Source organism: Pinus tabuliformis, chromosome 8, assembly GCF_031772625.1.
Source record: "Pinus tabuliformis cultivar Carrire ecotype Pingquan chromosome 8, CPIR1, whole genome shotgun sequence".
Lineage (NCBI taxonomy): Eukaryota > Viridiplantae > Streptophyta > Pinopsida > Pinales > Pinaceae > Pinus > Pinus tabuliformis.
The window spans coordinates 97192618-97211326 of NC_142294.1; the positions used below are offsets into that span (position 1 = coordinate 97192618).

At 35.2% G+C, this 18709-nt stretch overlaps 2 protein-coding genes across 2 annotated transcripts; one reads left to right on the forward strand and one right to left on the reverse strand.

The window, feature by feature from the left end:
- Positions 1-5933: 5933 nt before the first annotated feature.
- LOC149234308 (LEAF RUST 10 DISEASE-RESISTANCE LOCUS RECEPTOR-LIKE PROTEIN KINASE-like 2.4) lies at positions 5934-8218 on the reverse strand. The gene is made up of 2 exons (XM_089368225.1): positions 7495-8218; positions 5934-7056 (listed from the first exon to the last, which is right to left on the reverse strand). The coding sequence occupies exons 1-2, from the start codon at positions 8216-8218 to the stop codon at positions 5936-5938; spliced, it is 1845 nt and encodes a 614-aa protein (XP_089224351.1). The 3' UTR covers positions 5934-5935.
- An 8536-nt stretch (positions 8219-16754) lies between these two features.
- LOC149234309 (homeobox-leucine zipper protein HAT22-like) lies at positions 16755-18215 on the forward strand (the record flags this gene model as incomplete). Its single annotated transcript, XM_089368226.1, has 3 exons — positions 16755-16904; positions 17041-17120; positions 17610-18215. Coding segments are annotated over 3 exons (501 nt in total), but the record flags the coding sequence as incomplete, so codon positions are not given.
- Between the last annotated feature and the right edge of the window lie 494 nt (positions 18216-18709).

Genomic DNA, 18709 nt, shown 5'->3' on the forward strand with positions numbered 1-18709 from the left:
TGGCTATAGCCACAAAATCCATCAAGAAAGGAGAAAAAATTATTCCTTGCCAAGATATTAATGACCTTATCAATGTGTGGTAAGGGGAAATATTCCTTCAAGAGACTTGTTTAACTCTCAATAATATGCATAGGGCCCACCATTTACCATTCTTCTTAGGCACAATAACTAGGGGTGAAACCCATTCATTATCAGAATAGGGTAGATGAGGCCTGTGCTAACTAATTTTCGAAGTTCTTCCTTAATTACATCCTTAATAGAAAAAATCATCCTTTGCTTAGGTTGTTGGATAGGTCAGGAATCCTCCTTATTATAGATATCGCGAGAACATAAATTTGGATGGACCTGTTTCATATCATTATAATCGCATGCAAAAGCAATGTTATGTGTTTGTAACATTTCAATAAGATGCTCCTATTGAGCATGTTCTAATCCACTATTAATGTTCAAAGTTTTCCTAGGGTAAATCACAATAGGAAGGGAATGTTCCTTAGATACAATATCCAAATGTGCCATGTTTTCCCTATGTTGAATTAACTTAGTAGGTTAATAATTCTCTTGAGAGTGACTTTCAAGGAGGTGCACAAAAGGAAAGGGGTTAGGTACGTGAGGTTGAGTAATAAAGGTGAAAATCAAAGTATCTTTATTATTTTCCTTAAAAAATGAGGCTTGGTCTAGGATAAGGAGAGTTTGAAGTTATCCTTCTTCATTGTCATGAGGTTAGAGTAGAGTTGCATAATCAAGAATGGTTTTGGCAAGGGGTAGAGATTCAACATTTTAGTAGAATTACCATGAGAATGGTCAACACCTCGATCTATAGTTGATGTATGCATTAGTGTAAGCTATCCATGACCTTCCCAAAATGAAAAGATACCACTCCACATAGGTTTTAAGTTTTAAAACTATAGTTGATGTATGCATTAGTGTAACCTATCCATGACCTTCCCAAAATGGAAAGATATCACTCCACATAGGTTTTAATTTTTAAAATAATAAATACAAATCTACCAAGCTCAAGGGATCAAATATTTTTTCACTATAAAAGAGGCTTGTACCTCAAGATATTTGATCCCTCTCAGTGCTTAGTAGATCTAAATTTATGATGGATCTAGGATCGTTTTATTTTTAAAATGAAACTATTTATTAATATAAATTTATTTGTTATTTAATTAATTTTAATGAAATTATTTTAAATTCAAATATTTATAAATTTAAATAAAATTTAATTTGAAAAAATATAAAATCATTTGATTTAATTTAACTTCTCCCATTGTGATTTTAATTTCATAAAATTAAAATTTTATTAGAATTAAATCCCATATTGCAAATAAATTTAAACAATGGAAAAAGTTATAAAAAGTAAATTCAGCTCAAGAAAATGAAATGTTGTTGGAGATGATTTTGGAATAGGCATTGGTCATTATTCTAATTTTTATTTATTGCCACTTTCACTATTATATAAATTTATTTATTATTTTAATCAAATTATTATAAATTAAACTATATTTATAAATTTGAATAAAAGTTTATTTGGAAAAATATAAAAAAAACTTAATTTAATTTAATTTCTCCTCTTGCTATTTTAATTTCATAAAATTTTAATTTCAATTTTTTATAAAATTTAAATTTGATTGGAAGTAACTCCTATATTACAATAAAATTTAAACAATGAAAAATTTTCAAAATATTCTTATATATTTGAAAATTTTGTTTTCCGTTTTATATATATTACATGCAAAATAAAACTCTAAAAATAACAATTTTTTAAGATGGACATTCTGATGAGCACACATGGAAGTAAATTTCATCCTTCATCTTACATATGAAAAGCTAAACTATATGGAATTTTATGCCTTTAGTTAGGCCTAGGTTACTATGGGAAAAGCTAGCACTTAAAAATACTATGGGAAAAAGCATGGTTTTTCAAAGTCACAAATTGTAAATTGACTAATCAATTAAGTTCGTTTTATTTTTTATGTAATTTGACCAAATCAATTTGTTTAGCAAAACAAGAAAGGACATTACAACATATTTTCCATACTAAAATGGAGAGCAGAACAATTCATTTCAATTCATTTGTATATACAAAATGTATTTTGTTTTTAAAATCTATACATTTTTAAACATATCAATAATATATATAAAAGCCCTTGAATGCAACTTAATTAGTGATGGATGTGAAAACCAAGTATTATGTACCAAGCCATTATATATATATATCTATCTATATATATATATATATATATATATATATATATATATAAGCTCTTCAATGCAACTTAATTAGTGATGTATGTGAAAATTAAGTATTATGTACCAAGGCATTTTAGTTTTAAATCCCCCTGACATGACCTATACCCCGAGTATTAGGGCAGCATGGTTTACATAGGAAATTATAATGGTAGCGGTCAGAATCAGCCCTATGAGAGATTATGTGTGGTAGGCGCGGCATGGTTCACCTAGGGGATTATAGTGTTAGCTATTGGAATATCAAATTATATTGGTAGCAGTCAGAATCAACCCTATGAGAAATTATGTGTGGTAGGCATGACATGGTTTACCTAGGGGATTATAGCATTAGCTATTGGAATTGACTGTATGAAAGATTAAGAGTGTTGGGGTGGCATGATGGACCTAAGAGATTATTGAAACTAGTATAGGGGAAATGTGGAGATGCAATGTAAGAAATTTTGTCAACATTTTAAAAAGTGGACTCACTTAAAGAATAATAAAATTTAAAAGTAATATAGAACCTAGATGTTATAGTTGTTGTTATTATTATTATTATTAATAAATTTTTTTCTTGACCTTGATTTACTTATTCTTTTTTATTTTATTAATTGGGTTTATTCCTTTGTTTTCTTTTATTTTAAATATTTTTATGGTTAGTTTATGACTATTAAAATATTGTTTATTTATGAAAAAAAAAATTTAAAACATATTAATTTTTTTTATTAATAAACAATATTTCTTCATTCAAAACTAAAACTAGTTGTTATATTGTAATCGTTAAAATCAGTTCTCTCTACATTGCTCTCTCTATATTTAATGTGATTCCATCCAAGATCCGATTTTGGGAACCACATTAGATAGTTCGAAACACATCCACAAAACATTTTTGATGGAACACAAAAGCATGAATTCTAAAGTTAAAAGTAATATAAACCCGGTATGAGAAATAAGTGTAAACATTTAAATGTTGGCTCAATTAATAATACAAATTTAAAAGCAATAACTAAAAGTTAAAAGTAATATAGAGTGTAGTATCGAATGAGTCTAAACATTTAAATGTTGTCTCACTTAATAATAAAATGTTAAAAATAATAATATCTAATTTGTTGTATTTGATTTTGTTTTTATTAATAAAATTACATATCACATTAAAAATTCTAACATTTAATTAGTAGCTATAAATTAAAATTCACTTTACATTATAAATTAAAATAATGATTTCATAACCATATTTAAATTTAATTGATAAGCACATAAAAACTTTACACTTACAATATGACAAGGTTTTTAACCATGGATATTCACCCCCATTGGATGTTATTAACTTGTAAATAGACATTGTTACAATGCCATGGGCCAATACCATGGCTTATCAATACCACATGCCCAAAAACCATAACTTGTTTCACAATCAAAATATTTTATAACAATATGACAAAATTTGTAACCATGGATATTCACCCTCGCTTTACCATGGTTGTTAACTTGAAAATAGGGTTTGTTACAATACCATGGGCCAATACCATGGCTTATGAATACCACATACCAAAAAACCCTAACTTATTTCACAATCAAAATATTTTATTTTAATTTAATTTAATAACATTTTTTTAAATAAATCTAAAAGCAAAAAGGTTATAATTATTTTTGAAATATATCTAAACTTTAAAATGAGAATACCTTCTATATAGAGATGTTATTTTTATAATATAAATAATATCATTAAGAACTAGCATATATCCATCTTAATTAAGGATCCATGGGATGAGAGCAAGCAAAGTGACTACCAATGATAGAGGCGAAATAACGCATTATTCTTTGAAGGTTTTAATTATTGTAATTTTTTTTTATACTATTGATCCAAAATATAGGTTTAATATTAGCAATAATTTGATTTTTTCTAATTTAGAAACTTTCTTAAATACAGTACAATGGGATCAAATTTAAGAAATAAATGGGGGAGGGGAGAGGGGGGAGAGATGGTGACAGAGTTGAAGGACAAAGAGAGAGAGAGTGGTGGGGACATAGAGAGTGAGGGAGAGACTGAGAGAGAGAGAGAAGAAGAGAGAGAAAAGGGATGAGAGAGATAGGGAGATGAGGGGAAGAGAGAGAGCAAAAGATAGAGATGGAGGGGAGAGAGAGAGAAGGATAGAGGGAGAGAGATAGTGACAAAGTTGGAGGGAGGAGAGAGGGAAGAAGATAGAGACATAGGGAGGAAGAGAGATAGATATGGAGAGAGAGAGAGAGTGTGTCTGTCTGTGTTTGGATTGGTGAGATAGAGAGATAAAGGAGAGATGTAGGGATATATAGATATAGATGGTAGGGAGAGAGAGTGGGAAAAAGAGGGAGAGTTGGGAGATAGGGAGTGGGGGAGAGAGAAATTGGGGAGAGAGGGAGGGGGGCAGAGAGAAGGAGAGAGGGAGATAGAACGACACAAAATGAAGGGGAGAGAGAATTAATAACAGACACATAGAAACAAATATAGATATTATATAACCAACCTAGATCCATCTTAACCCGAGATTTACCAAGAGATTTGATCCCTCTAGAGGTTTGATATATCTGGGGTTAAAATGGATCTACGCAGTAGTGGTAGCAGCCAAAATAAACTCTATATGAGATTACTTTGCTTTTAAATTTAAATTTAATAAAAAATATAATTAATAAACCATTTAAATAAATATATGTTATTTTTTTTGTAAGCTTGCTAGGACTATCTGAGTTTCGTACATTTGATCCCAAGCCACTCTTCATTTCCACTGCCATTGCCACTTGAGCTTAAACAATTTTAAGTTAATGTTTTTACTTTGTTTGAATATGTCTTCCACCACATCATATGTTATTTTAAAACCTTTTGAAGATAAAGTTTTTTATAAGGAAAGAAAACCACTCTGAGTATCTTAAACTATAAATTTCCTCTCAAATGTTTTTTTCAACTCTAACCTTGTAGAAATATTTTTTGAAAAATAAATTATATGAACTTTTAATTGGGTTATATATTAAATTATCTATAAAATTTAGAAAGCTAATTTCAACTCTAACCTTGTAAAAATATTTTTAAAGAATAAATTATATGAATTTTTAATTGTATTTTATTAAATTATTTATAAAATTTAGAAGGCTAATTCACCATTATTAATTCCCTTAATATATCTGTAAATCATTTTTTTTTATATAATTGATAAGCAAAATAAATAAAAAATTTAGTTTTTTTAATGTTTTAAAAAATAATTATCAATCCAAACCCTAAAAAATAACAATTCTTATAATAATAAAATAACATAAAATAAAATAAAATAAATATTCGCTTATTTAAGAAAATAAGTAATCTCATATTTAATTTCATTTAATTAAATTTTAAAACTGATAACATAAAATGTATAATACTATTAACAATGTAAACAACATAAAATATTTTAATATAAAAAATCAGCAGTAAGAAAAACAATATGGAAATGGCCTTAAAAAAACCTACTTATCACATAAACATATATCTGCCGAATATAATTTGTATAAATCTTTTGAAAATCTTTCCATTTATAAATCTCTCTCATATATAATACCATTAATTATTTTGAAAAGCAATTCATTTTTTATACATATCTCTTTCTAATATAATGTCATTAAATCATTAAAAAACAAATGCCAATGTTCCATAATATTACATATATAAAGAAACCACTTCCAAACACGATGTGTCAAATCACCGTGGAAGAGTAATTTCAATTGAAGAACTCACTGTGGAGGACACTATAGGATTTTCAGGCGTAGCCGAGGAATTGAAGGGTAATGGAGGATTGGGGACGTCTGCTCCATTACCTTCTAACATTTGGAGAACCCTCGTCATACAAGGACGATCTCTGGACTGGTACTGAATGCACCACAATCCAATTTTTGTGAGTCTCCTCGCATTCTCCTCCTCTGCAGCCTCTATTTCTCCTCCTCTCAGTCTCATCCCCAACTCGCCACTCTCAATCAGCTTGAAAGCCCACTCAGGGAAGTATAACTGACTGGACCGGCTTACCTGTACATCAATATTCTTTCTGCCCCCAACAATCTCTAGCAACAGCATTCCAAAGCTATAGACATCTGATTTATCTGTAATAGGATCCATACCTCTCGACCACACCTCTGGGGCAACATATCCCGGCGTCCCTCTTGCTGTCGTGATGGAAATATGGTCGTCTCCCTTCCCACAAAGTTTTGCGAGACCAAAATCAGCAACTTTAGGGGTGAAGTCGGCGTCCAGCAATATATTTTGAGGTTTGATGTCGAAGTGTATGATGCGTTTTTGGCAATCTTGGTGTAAATATGCAATTCCACGAGCCACACCCAAAGAAATTGAATAGCATTGCTCCCACGTTAAGATTTGCCCATTCTCTTTTCCGGCAAATGTAAACTTGTCGAGAGATCCATTAAGCATGTATTCATATACCAGTGCGCTTGTGGGGCTTTCGAAGCAATACCCCAACAGACGAACCAAATTGAAGTGATGGACCCGTCCAATTGTGGCGACTTCATTCATGAATTGGGTTTCGCTGTGCCTATGCCTATCAAGAAGCTTGACAGCCACTAAAATTCCGTTCACAAGCTTTCCTTTATACACCACGCCATAACCTCCTTCGCCCAACTTTTCCGCAAAGTTGTTTGTCATCTTCTTAATTTCAGAGAGTGAATATCTGGTTGGCATTTCATAGGCATAATCCTTTAGGAATTTCTCCACCTTTGAAGTAGAGGTACCAGGAGGATGTCTTCTCTTCTTGGCATAAAAAATTAAGAATATCATTAATATTGCCGTCAGTGCAACTCCTCCAAAAATGCAACCTGCAGTGGAATGACAGATCGATTAGAATAGATCTTTCTCCAATAACCCTGACCAAAAATAATGGAAACAAGAAACAAGTTCACAGTGATTTTCTTTTCGAAGAAACCATAGTCACCTATTACAATGGCCGATTTGATTTTTGGACCTGCAACGCAACCGTGACAACTATTATGAGTTAAAAGCAACGATCCATAGTTTCTGCAAAGACAATAAATACTTGACAATATCGGAAACACATCTACAATATCTTTTGGTTCAGCAGTGCAGAATGGAGGGGTGTATTCTGATCCTAATTCCGTTCGATTGACAAGTTATTCCATTTAATTGTCTATGTAACAACCCCATTTCCTGGGTGTCAATGACTTAAAAACTTAAGTGAAGCAGCATTCAGCAGCAGTTCCAAGTAGTTTTGCGAAAATTTAAAAAATAGAGCATACCATGGCCCTGGCAGTTGTCGGCACGGGGACCATCCTCGCAATAACACACGAACGGTGAAGTTGAATCCGAAGTGTTGTAACGGTAACCACATATCCCCTGACTTGCTTCACATGATCTACAGCTTTCATCTCTCTTTGTATCGCTGTAAAGCAGTTCCATGAGTCCCACATTAACTGTTACTTGTGTCTTAGAACATCCCGGAGTCCAATTCCCATTTTCGGATAAACTGTAAGAGACACTAGAATTACATTTCCCGCTAACCAATAGTGAGTGGTCCAGTTGACCCTGTTTATTACACGTGTACACGTTCAGGGTCCTGTTCTCTTTAGCAATTCTCAAAGCGGTGTCTGTATGTTTTGGAGGCGGTTCCAGCATGTCAATGGGATCATCTAAGAATTTGCACCCGTCGCCCCTCGCAATAATGAATATATTGGTATTGTAGATAAAATCTAGTATTGTGTAATTGTGGCCCTGAATTGCGATTACTGGAGTTAAGTTCTGCACACAGTCGATCTGAATGTGCGGGTGACCGCATCCACGGTTTCCTACACCGAAGGGATACGGTATATCCAGATCCGCACATTTATGAGTATTTCGGCAATACTGGTATTGCACGTCCAAGCATAAGTAGGAGGGGAATAGACAGACACAACAGAAACTAAGGATATTGAAAAAGAGGTGTCGAGGAACGGAAGGATGAAGACGATGAGCATATAATTCCATCGGGAGAAGATGAGAAGAAGCGTATTGAACGTCCAAACATAAGTAGCAGCGGAATAGAGAGGCGCAGAAGGCAGTAAGGATAAGGAAGAACAGGTGTCGAGGAAGGGAAGGATGAAGTAGAGGAGCATATAATTCCTGTTGAAATCTAATTTCAACGCAGCTGCCAGAAACCGGTCAATAAACCTCGCCGGAAAGCTCTCGGGTTGATTTCAGGCAGAAGGAATAATCCGGCAAGGAGCTCCGATACAATTTGGAGCTGACACGTGGTTCAGCCCTGACGTAACGCAACGTAAGAATCTCGGGAGTTAATGTTCAGCACATGTTGGCCTTCCGATATTGTTCTCCACCGTTGGATTTGCTCCCGTGTTCTCCGCCGTTGATCGATTGAACCTGCATACGACTAGCATCAAATCAAATTAAATTCATGGCGTGGAGTAAATCTAAGTTTTGTTGACCATACGTTTAATTAATGAAATGTCATAGTGGTAGGTAGTATATTGAAGTTTTCATATATTGCACGTAAGTTTTTTTTAATCGGAGGTATGGGCGCATATGCTCATTAAGTAAATTTCGTATGGGGTATTGGTACTTGGTAATTTTTATATATTTTTGTAGTTGACTTTTTTGTAATAGAGAGAGCTCGTGAGGCCGAAGAGAAAAACAATGTGTGGTATGTATGGAACGCACAGCATTGCGAGAAAATATAGGAAGAACAAAGTGGTAATGTTTTGAGGTGCATTTTGGTAAAACACAGGTGTAAGAAAAACCATGTGTGGTTTTTGCACAGAAGTGCATAAAGAAAATGTTGCAGTGAATTTTGTAAGCCTGTGTAATTTTGTTTTTCACAGCAGTAAACTTATGTAAATCTTTTTATTACAGCAGTAAGTTGTTTTTCACACCAGTGAATATAAAAAGGATTTTACAGTGGTAAATCTTTGTATCAGGTTTTAATGAATAGAATGTTTTTATGGTGGTGAAATACTCTGTCTCTCAGTGAAATTTTTTTTAAGTCTTCTGTGTGCACAAAAGATCCTGGAGCAAAAGAAACAGAGCATTGCCTCTGTGTGTTTGAATATTTGGTTTTTGGTATTTTCCCCATTCCAAAATTCCCAACAGTGGTATCAGAGCAGGCTTAGGCTCTTTAAAGAAGTTAAAGAAGCTGAAGGGAGAAGGTTGTTGCTGCAGCAAAACTTCTCAGGCAGACAGAAGACTCAGACAACAAAGGATTCAGGTATTCTTCATAGCTATCTTGTTTGTTATTGAAGAGACAGTCAGTGTTTTAAATACACAGTCAAGGAATGGCCAGCACAAGCACTGGTATGGGTTTGTTTAACACCCAGCTCCCACAGTTTAATGGGAAGAACTATGACTATTGGGCAATAACCATGACAACCCTGTTTGCCTCTCAAGATTTATGGGAAATAGTTGAGGAAGGTTTTGAAGAACCAGCAGATGAAACTGAGTTCAATGCATTAACTCAGGGAGAGAGAGATCAGCTGAAAAGCAATAGAAATAAGGATTCAAAAGCCCGTATGTTGTTGTATCTAGCAGTAGACCAGAGTGTGTTTCCAAGGTTAGCAGCAGCTAAGACAGCAAATGAAGCATGGAAAACCCTCAAGACAGCTTATCAAGGCATGGAGAGAGTGAAGACAGCAAAACTACAATTGCTGAGAAAGGACTTTGAGAATCTGTGCATGAAGGAGTCAGATAACATTGACTCATTCTTCACTCATGTGATTGGTGTAATCACACAAATGAGAACTCATGGAGAAACCATTGAAGACAGAAGGATTGTGGAGAAAATATTGAGGGTCTTACCCTCAAGGTTTGATGCCATAGTCACCACCATTGAAGAGACAAAGGATCTCTCAAACTATTCAGTTGATGAGCTACATGCATCACTGATAACACATGAGCAGAGGTTGAGTAGGAATGAAAACTCATCTCTTGAGCAAGCCTTCAAGACCCAGATGTCCTTTGGAAGAGGAAGAGGTCAAGGCAGAGGAAACCGAAGAGGAAGAGGCAGAAGCCAGAACAGAGGTGGAAGGAACAGCCCATCAAATGCACAAGAAAGAGGCAGCAATACAAATCAGAACCAAGGCCAAGGCAGCAGCCAACAAAGAGAACAGTGTCATGCTCAAGGACAAAGGTATGATAAATCTAATGTTCAATGCTATTATTGCAAAAAGTATGGACATTATGCAAGTGATTGTAGAAAGAAACAGCATGATATGAACAGTAGGCAAAATGCAAATGTTACAAGAGAAAACAGCAGTCAGAATAATGTCTTGTTAGCTTGTAACATGGATGAAACACATAGTGAAGACATATGGTTTTTAGACTCAGGTTGCAGCAACCATATGACAGGGAATATAGCCCTCTTTTCAGCCTTAAATCAGAATTTGAAATCAGAGGTCACACTAGGAACTGATAGTAAAGTGTCTGTTATGGGAAAAGGGGAGGTAAAAATATTTACAAAACAAGGAGAAAGGAAAACCATAGCAGATGTCTACTATGTCTCCGGAATGAGATGTAACCTATTGAGTGTTGGACAGCTTATCCAAAAGGGCTACAACGTTTACTTTGTAAATGATGTGTGCACCATCATGGATATACCACCCAGCAAAAGATGCATTGCTGAAGTGAAGATGACAAGGAACAGGATGTTCCCTCTCCGGATCAGGGCAGACATGAAAAACAATGGTGAAATTGCAGCAGTCACCCAAGAGGCCTTCCAAAGCGTGCCAAAGGATGAGAACTGGTTATGGCACTTGAGATTCGGGCATCTAAATTTTGGAGGTCTAAACTTATTGAGCAGAAAAGGAATGGTAAAGGGATTACCATTGATAGAGAAGCCGGACAGCCTTTGTGAAGGTTGTATATTCGGCAAACAACATAGAGAAAGTTTTCCATCAGGGAAAAGTATAAGGGCAAAGGCACCCTTAGAGATTATCCACTCCGATTTGTGTGGACCAATGCAAGCTCCATCATTAGCTGGCAGCGTATATTTCTTGACATTCATTGATGATTTTACGAGAAAGACTTGGATATATTTCCTCAAGAACAAAAGTGAAATCTTTGAGAAATTCCAAAATTTCAAAGCACTTGTGGAGAACCAAAGTGAGCTGCACATAAAAGTATTGAGAACTGATAGAGGAGGTGAGTATATCTCCAATGAATTCCTTAAGTTTTGTAGAGAAAATGGAATACATAAACAGTTCACAACTCGGTACACTCCGCAGCAAAATGGAGTTGCTGAAAGGAAGAACAGAACCATCATGGATATGGCGAGGAGCATGCTGAAGGCAAAGCATTTGCCGAATGAGTATTGGGCTGAAGCTGTACATTGTGCAGTTTATATTTTGAACAGGTGTCCTACAAAAGCAGTCATGAACAAAGTGCCAGAAGAGGCATGGAGTGGGAGAAAGCAAGGAGTCACCCACATGAGAGTTTTTGGGTGTGTGGCCTATGCACACATACCAGATCAGCTAAGGAGGAAGTTGGACAACAAAGGGGAGAAATGTATCTTCATTGGATACAGTGATGAATCCAAAGCCTACAGGCTGTACATCCCATCTACCAAGAAGTTCTTTGTAAGCAGGGATGTTCAATTAATTGAGGAGGAAGCTTGGGATGGAAGCATAGAGAAAACAGTGAATGTCAAACACTGTTTGTCTCATGATGAAGATGAAGAGGAAGTGGCTGAAATGAATCCCCAAACAGCAGTGCCAACACAAGGACAGCAAGGAACACCATTGAGGATCAATCAGAGTGCTTCTCCAAGCACACCACAAGGAGGAAATTCAAGTGCATCTTCAAGCACTTACACACCAAATGAAAGAGGTAAGAAATTTAGAAATCTAAGTGACATTTATGATGAAGGAATGAATTCCTTATTTGCCTTGTATTGTCATGTTGATGATCCTATTCATTTCGAGGATGCAATCAAAGATAGGAAATGGATAGAAGCTATGGATGAGGAGATGAATGCCATAGAGAGAAACAAAACATGGGATTTGGTTGAGTTACCAAAAGGCAAAGAAGTCATTGGTGTGAAATGGGTCTATAAGACCAAGAGCAATGCTGAAGGCAAGATAGAAAGGCACAAGGCAAGGCTGGTTGTCAAAGGCTACAAGCAACAGTATGGGAGAGATTATGAGGAGACTTTCGCACCGGTTGCAAGAATGGAAACCGTGAGAGCAGTGTTGTCCATAGCAGCTCAAAATAAATGGAAAGTCTACCAAATGGACGTGAAATCAGCATTCCTAAATGGAGTGTTAAAAGAAGAGGTTTATGTTGAACAGCCTCTCGGCTATGAGAAGAAAGGTGAAGAGCACAAAGTGTGCAAATTGAAGAAGGCTCTTTATGGGCTGAAGCAAGCGCCAAGAGCATGGTACAGCAGGATAGATTCATATCTATTGGATAATGAATTCGACAAGTGTGAAGGAGAACCCACAGTCTACATCAAGGAAAAGGATGGTAAGATTTTAATTGTTGTCTTATATGTTGATGATGTGATTTTCACACGTAATGATGATCAGCTCATTGAGAATTTTAAATCAGTCATGAAGGATGAATTTGAAATGACTGACATGGGTTTGTTGAGATACTTCTTAGGCATAGAAGTAGATCAAAATGAAAAAGGAATTTTTATATCTCAAGCAAGATATGTAAATCAAATTTTGAGCAGATTTAAGATGGAAGAATGCAAGGCAGCCATCACTCCCACAGTGATGGGATTAAAGCTCAGCAGAGAGGACAGCAGCAAGGATTTTGATCCTAGTTTGTATAAAAGCATTGTGGGCAGTCTTATGTATTTAACAGCAACTAGGCCTGATTTAATGTATGCTGTTAGTTTGATTTCCAGATTCATGGAGAGGCCAAAGGAGGCACATTGGCAAGCAGCAAAGAGGATTTTGAGGTATGTCAAAGGCACCAAAATGTTTGGAATTTTATATCATGCCTCAGAACATTCAGATTTGGTTGGATACACAGACAGCGATTGGGCTGGAAGTGTAGATGATCGGAAGAGCACTTCCGGTTATGTTTTTCATATGGGTTCAGGAGCCATTTCATGGGCTTCTAAGAAGCAGTCCATTGTAGCATTGTCTACAGCAGAGGCTGAATATGTGGCAGCTACAGCAGCAGCATGTCAAGCAGTGTGGATGAGAAGAATGTTGAGAAGCTTAGGCCAAGAGCAGGCAAAAGCGACAATGATCTTTTGTGACAATAGCTCAGCTATTGCATTGTCAAAGAATTCAGTGTTTCATAAGAGAACGAAACACATTGATACCAGGTTTCACTACATCAGAGAATTGGTGAACAATGGAGAAATTGTCCTAGAACATTGCAGGACTCAAGAACAGGTAGCAGACATCTTGACAAAGCCACTGGATCAGAAGAGCTTTGAATTTTTGAGAAAGTGTCTGGGTATGACCGAATGCCCAGCTGTTGAAATTAAAGGGGAGTGTTGAAATCTAATTTCAACGCAGCTGCCAGAAACCGGTCAATAAACCTCGCCGGAAAGCTCTCGGGTTGATTTCAGGCAGAAGGAATAATCCGGCAAGGAGCTCCGATACAATTTGGAGCTGACACGTGGTTCAGCCCTGACGTAACGCAACGTAAGAATCTCGGGAGTTAATGTTCAGCACATGTTGGCCTTCCGATATTGTTCTCCACCGTTGGATTTGCTCCCGTGTTCTCCGTCGTTGATCGATTGAACCTGCATACGACTAGCATCAAATCAAATTAAATTCATGGCGTGGAGTAAATCTAAGTTTTGTTGACCATACGTTTAATTAATGAAATGTCATAGTGGTAGGTAGTATATTGAAGTTTTCATATATTGCACGTAAGTTTTTTTTAATCGGAGGTATGGGCGCATATGCTCATTAAGTAAATTTCGTATGGGGTATTGGTACTTGGTAATTTTTATATATTTTTGTAGTTGACTTTTTTGTAATAGAGAGAGCTCGTGAGGCCGAAAAGAAAAACAATGTGTGGTATGTATGGAACGCACAGCAGTGCGAGAAAATATAGGAAGAACAGAGTGGTAATGTTTTGAGGTGCATTTTGGTAAAACACAGGTGTAAGAAAAACCATGTGTGGTTTTTGCACAGAAGTGCATAAAGAAAATGTTGCAGTGAATTTTGTAAGCCTGTGTAATTTTGTTTTTCACAGCAGTAAACTTATGTAAATCTTTTTATTACAGCAGTAAGTTGTTTTTCACACCAGTGAATATAAAAAGGATTTTACAGTGGTAAATCTTTGTATCAGGTTTTAATGAATAGAATGTTTTTATGGTGGTGAAATACTCTGTCTCTCAGTGAAATTTTTTTTAAGTTTTCTGTGTGCACAAAAGATCCTGGAGCAAAAGAAACAGAGCATTGCCTCTGTGTGTTTGAATATTTGGTTTTTGGTATTTTCCCCATTCCAAAATTCCCAACAATTCCATGGGGAGAAGATGAGATGATAGGCACAGAATTAGGGTTGGGAAGCGTAGGTAATGCTAACTCAAGAAGTCTGTTGGATAGAACAAAATAGACTTAATCATTTGAGAAGAGCTTTGTTGTGTCCCTATAAATAGATTGGTGCCCCTATAAATTAGTTTTTAGCATAAACCTCCCCTTCTCGTCAAGAGGATCCAAAATTTCGTTGGCTCGTCAGTCTTCCATAGATTAATCACTTCAAGAGTTAAGTTTTGAAAGAAGAAGTCTACAGAAATGCCGTGAAAAGCAGTATTGCTATTTTCTATTATAAAAATGTTAAAAAATGACCTGCTCTACGAACTTTCTAGGTCTGTAAAGACTTTGAACTCTCTTTCACAGTAAATGAACAAAGAATTCGGTGAAAAAATGGAAACAACGTCCTGCATGTTATGTTGACTGTCATTTGATAAAAAACGTAGTGGATATCAGGAGTGATTATCATTGTCTTTTCAAGGTAAAGCAGCACCCACTAAGGAGTCTTTTTCAATGTCAAACAACATGTACTAAGCAGCAGGTGCATATATATACATGCGTCTTTTGTCAAACAACATGTACTAAGCAGCAGGTGCATATATATATATATATATATATGCGTCTAATTTAAGAAAGGTAAAGCAGCACCCACTAAGGAGTCTTTTCCAAGGTAAAGCAACATGTACTAAGTAGTAGGTGCATATATATATATGCATGAATAGTCTAATTTAAGAAAGGTAGAGCAACACCTTTAAGGAGTATTTTTCAAGCTAAAGCATTATATTTATATATATATATGAAATGGTGTTTTTCACAATACTTTTTTTCATTAATTTTAATCAAAATTTTAGACATTTTTAAAAACTTGAGTTTAAATTGTTTAATCTTTGAGTGCACCAAGAGTTTTTTAGAGTGCTGAATCTATTAATGCATTCAAAAATGTATTTTAAATAACAAATAATTTGAAATTATATTATCAAATTTTGGTGAATTTCCGTGAAAAGAACTATTTCATCTATAAATTAGACTATATATATATATATATATATTTGCAATGTAGATAATTGATATTAAGGTTTTTATTTTTAAATAATAAAGAGAGTTTATTTAAAAGAGGTTTCTTTTAAGGTTAAGATATTTGTAAAGATAATATAATTTTGTTATTTTAACATTATATATAGACATCCCTCCTATTGGAATTGGGAACTTTGATGATTTTACTAATCAAAAATTTTGATATGATGGACTAAATTTAAAAATGCCAGTATATTATCATTGTTGCCACTAGATTAATAGATAAAATTCACATCACTAACTTCCTTGCATATCTAAATCACATGTTTAAACCATACTTAAATTAATTTTTTACAAAACATGATTAAAAATGTACTATATCATTTATTAATTGACAACTATCAAAATTAACAAAAAATGTAATGATATGGGAAATGAATCAAACTGCAAAATTTAAATTATAATTTACGATAGCACTAATTAATAGCCACGTATCATCATTAACAATCAATAAGAAAGAACATGGTACTACATTTTTGAAAAGTCCTCCATCCTCGGTCATTGTTAACAACTTGGCATTCGAACTTTTGGAATTCCCTCTCGTTAGCATTAAAAACAAATTCCAAAAAATCGCATCCTCCCGCATTACAAAATAAAAACAATCAACCATTGCAACCTGGCACCTCGGTTATGTGATGCCTGCCTATTTGCCCTAAATAAAATACAAGAAAATTACGTTTTCAGGAAGAAACATTGCTATGGCACTTGGGTTATGTAACTCCCTTGTATTCACGCTAAATAAAATCCAAGAAAATGACATTAAAAATATATATTAAATATAACATATTTACGCCGTAAGGCGTTCCCTCTGAGATCAACTCCCCTCTCTGCCTACCTGTCATCTTGTAAACCACACGATTATATGTTAGACGATTGCAACAATTTCAGCCTTAGATCATTGATTCAAAAGGGTTGCCCAAACGGTTTGGGCGTTTCGTTTCAGTTGGCATCGAATAGTTGGCATTCGAACCTGTGGCCTCACGTGTTGCTTCTATTGATTATTTGTGAACGAAGTAGCGGAGAGAGCTTGCTCTAGGGTTAGCGATGAAGAAGCTGATCAAGAGGGCGGCACCAGGAAGAAACTCAGATTGTCCAAGGAGCAATCGGCTCTTTTGGAAGAAAGCTTTAAAGAGAACAGTTCCCTCAATCCTGTAAGTCGATCTTAAATATATATATAATCTTGATTTGCCTCACCTAATTTCTTTTGTGATTTCTTGATTTCCCTCGCAGAATTTCGTTTGTGATTTCTTGATTTGTACTCATGCAAGTTCTCTTTTCTTTATACAGAAGCAAAAGCAAGCCTTGGCCAAAAGGTTGAATCTCCGCCCGCGGCAAGTTGAAGTCTGGTTCCAGAATAGAAGAGCAAGGTTAGCTCATCCCCTTTCTTGATTCGTATTTTGATATGGCAAATTCGAATACTCAGTGATTCAGAAATCTTGATTAAAGTTAACTTATTCGTTTTTATAAAGATCGGTAATATTATATTGTGAAATTAAAACTTAAGAACTTGCTGGAATTCGTTTCAGGACAGTGATTCAGAAATCTTGATTTAAATTAGGCTTTTTTTTAGTAAGGATAGGTAATATTATATTGTGAAATTAAAGCTTAAGGTAGAACTGGCCGGAATTCGTTTCAGGGCAACGATTCAGAAATCTAGATTTAAATTAATCTTTTTTTTAATAAAGATAGGTAATATTATATTGTGAGATTATATCTTAATGTAGAACTTGCCGGAATTCGTTTCAGGACAATGATTCAGAAATCTTTGATTTAAATTAGGCTTTTTTAAATAAAGATAAATAATATTATATTGTGAAATTAAAGCTTAATGTAGAACTCGCTGGAATTCATTTCAGGACAAAGCTGAAGCAAACTGAAGTGGACTGCGAATTTCTGAAAAGATGCTGCGAATCGCTAACAGACGAGAACAGGAGATTGCAGAAAGAATTGCAGGAATTAAGAGCTCTGAAATTGGCGTCTCCGCTGTATATGCAGATGCCAGTGGCAACTCTGACCATGTGCCCCTCCTGTGAAAGGGTTGTTCCGGCGGAGAACAGCAGGCCGCCGCCTTTCACTTTGGCGAAACCGCAGTTCTATTCTTATACGCATTCTTCGGCGGCCTGTTAATTAATTAATTGTATATCGGTGTTCTGTACTCAACTCAGGGTCCCCCTCAAGGTTTATTTATTGAGGATCTGCCTTGACTGTAAACTATAGTAAATTAATCCGCACTCTGACGTCGCGGGATCGAAGATTACAGAGAGATATATATATAGAGAAAGAGAGCGCTGTGTGTGTTTTAGTGAAGTATGTGTATATGCTTATGGATGGGAATCATAGTTAGGAGAAAAATTGTTATAACTCATACGGACGGATCTGGTCGTCTTTTTACAGACCTTTTTCCCTTGTTATTTCTGTGGGTTTGTTCTCATTGTAAAAACCAGTTGACGAAATCGATAATACACAGGGGAGCCATGATGTTATCAATGGCCTCCTTTTTTACTTAAATCTTTAATTCACCCTGTAGCATTTTCAGTCTTTCAAGCTAAAATCTTCAAACAATTTTTTATGGTCAACTCTGTCTCTCATAATTCATGGCGATGAATCTTACATGACTCTTTTGCTACGGAATCCCCCATACTCGTCTTCCAGAGTTTGTGGCATGTCCGAGTGAAACAGAGTCACAAAAGGCTCTATACCTGCATGAAAAATCATATTCGTGTGTAGGAAAGCCACATACATGTAAATCTCTGTGCAAGGCAAGTAAATAATTTGAGTTTTAAATACCATTCTGAGAACAACTCATTGTTAAGATTATTGTAATGAGCAATTCCCCGTTCAACGAACCGCATACTACATCTATCATTGACAACCTCCTATTGATTTAACCCTATACATACATACAATTGCAGTTGCCCTTCATTGCCACTGTAATTTGGAGACTGGTTCTTTATTA

Excerpts from the sequence above, each read along its gene's own strand:
- LOC149234308 (XM_089368225.1), bottom strand. The coding sequence starts at position 8,218 with ATGGAATTATATGCTCATCGTCTTCATCCTTCCGTTCCTCGACACCTC. Across the intron at positions 7,057-7,494 it reads CGACAACTGCCAGGGCCATG|GTTGCATTTTTGGAGGAGTT; the intron begins GTATGCTCTATT and ends ATTCCACTGCAG.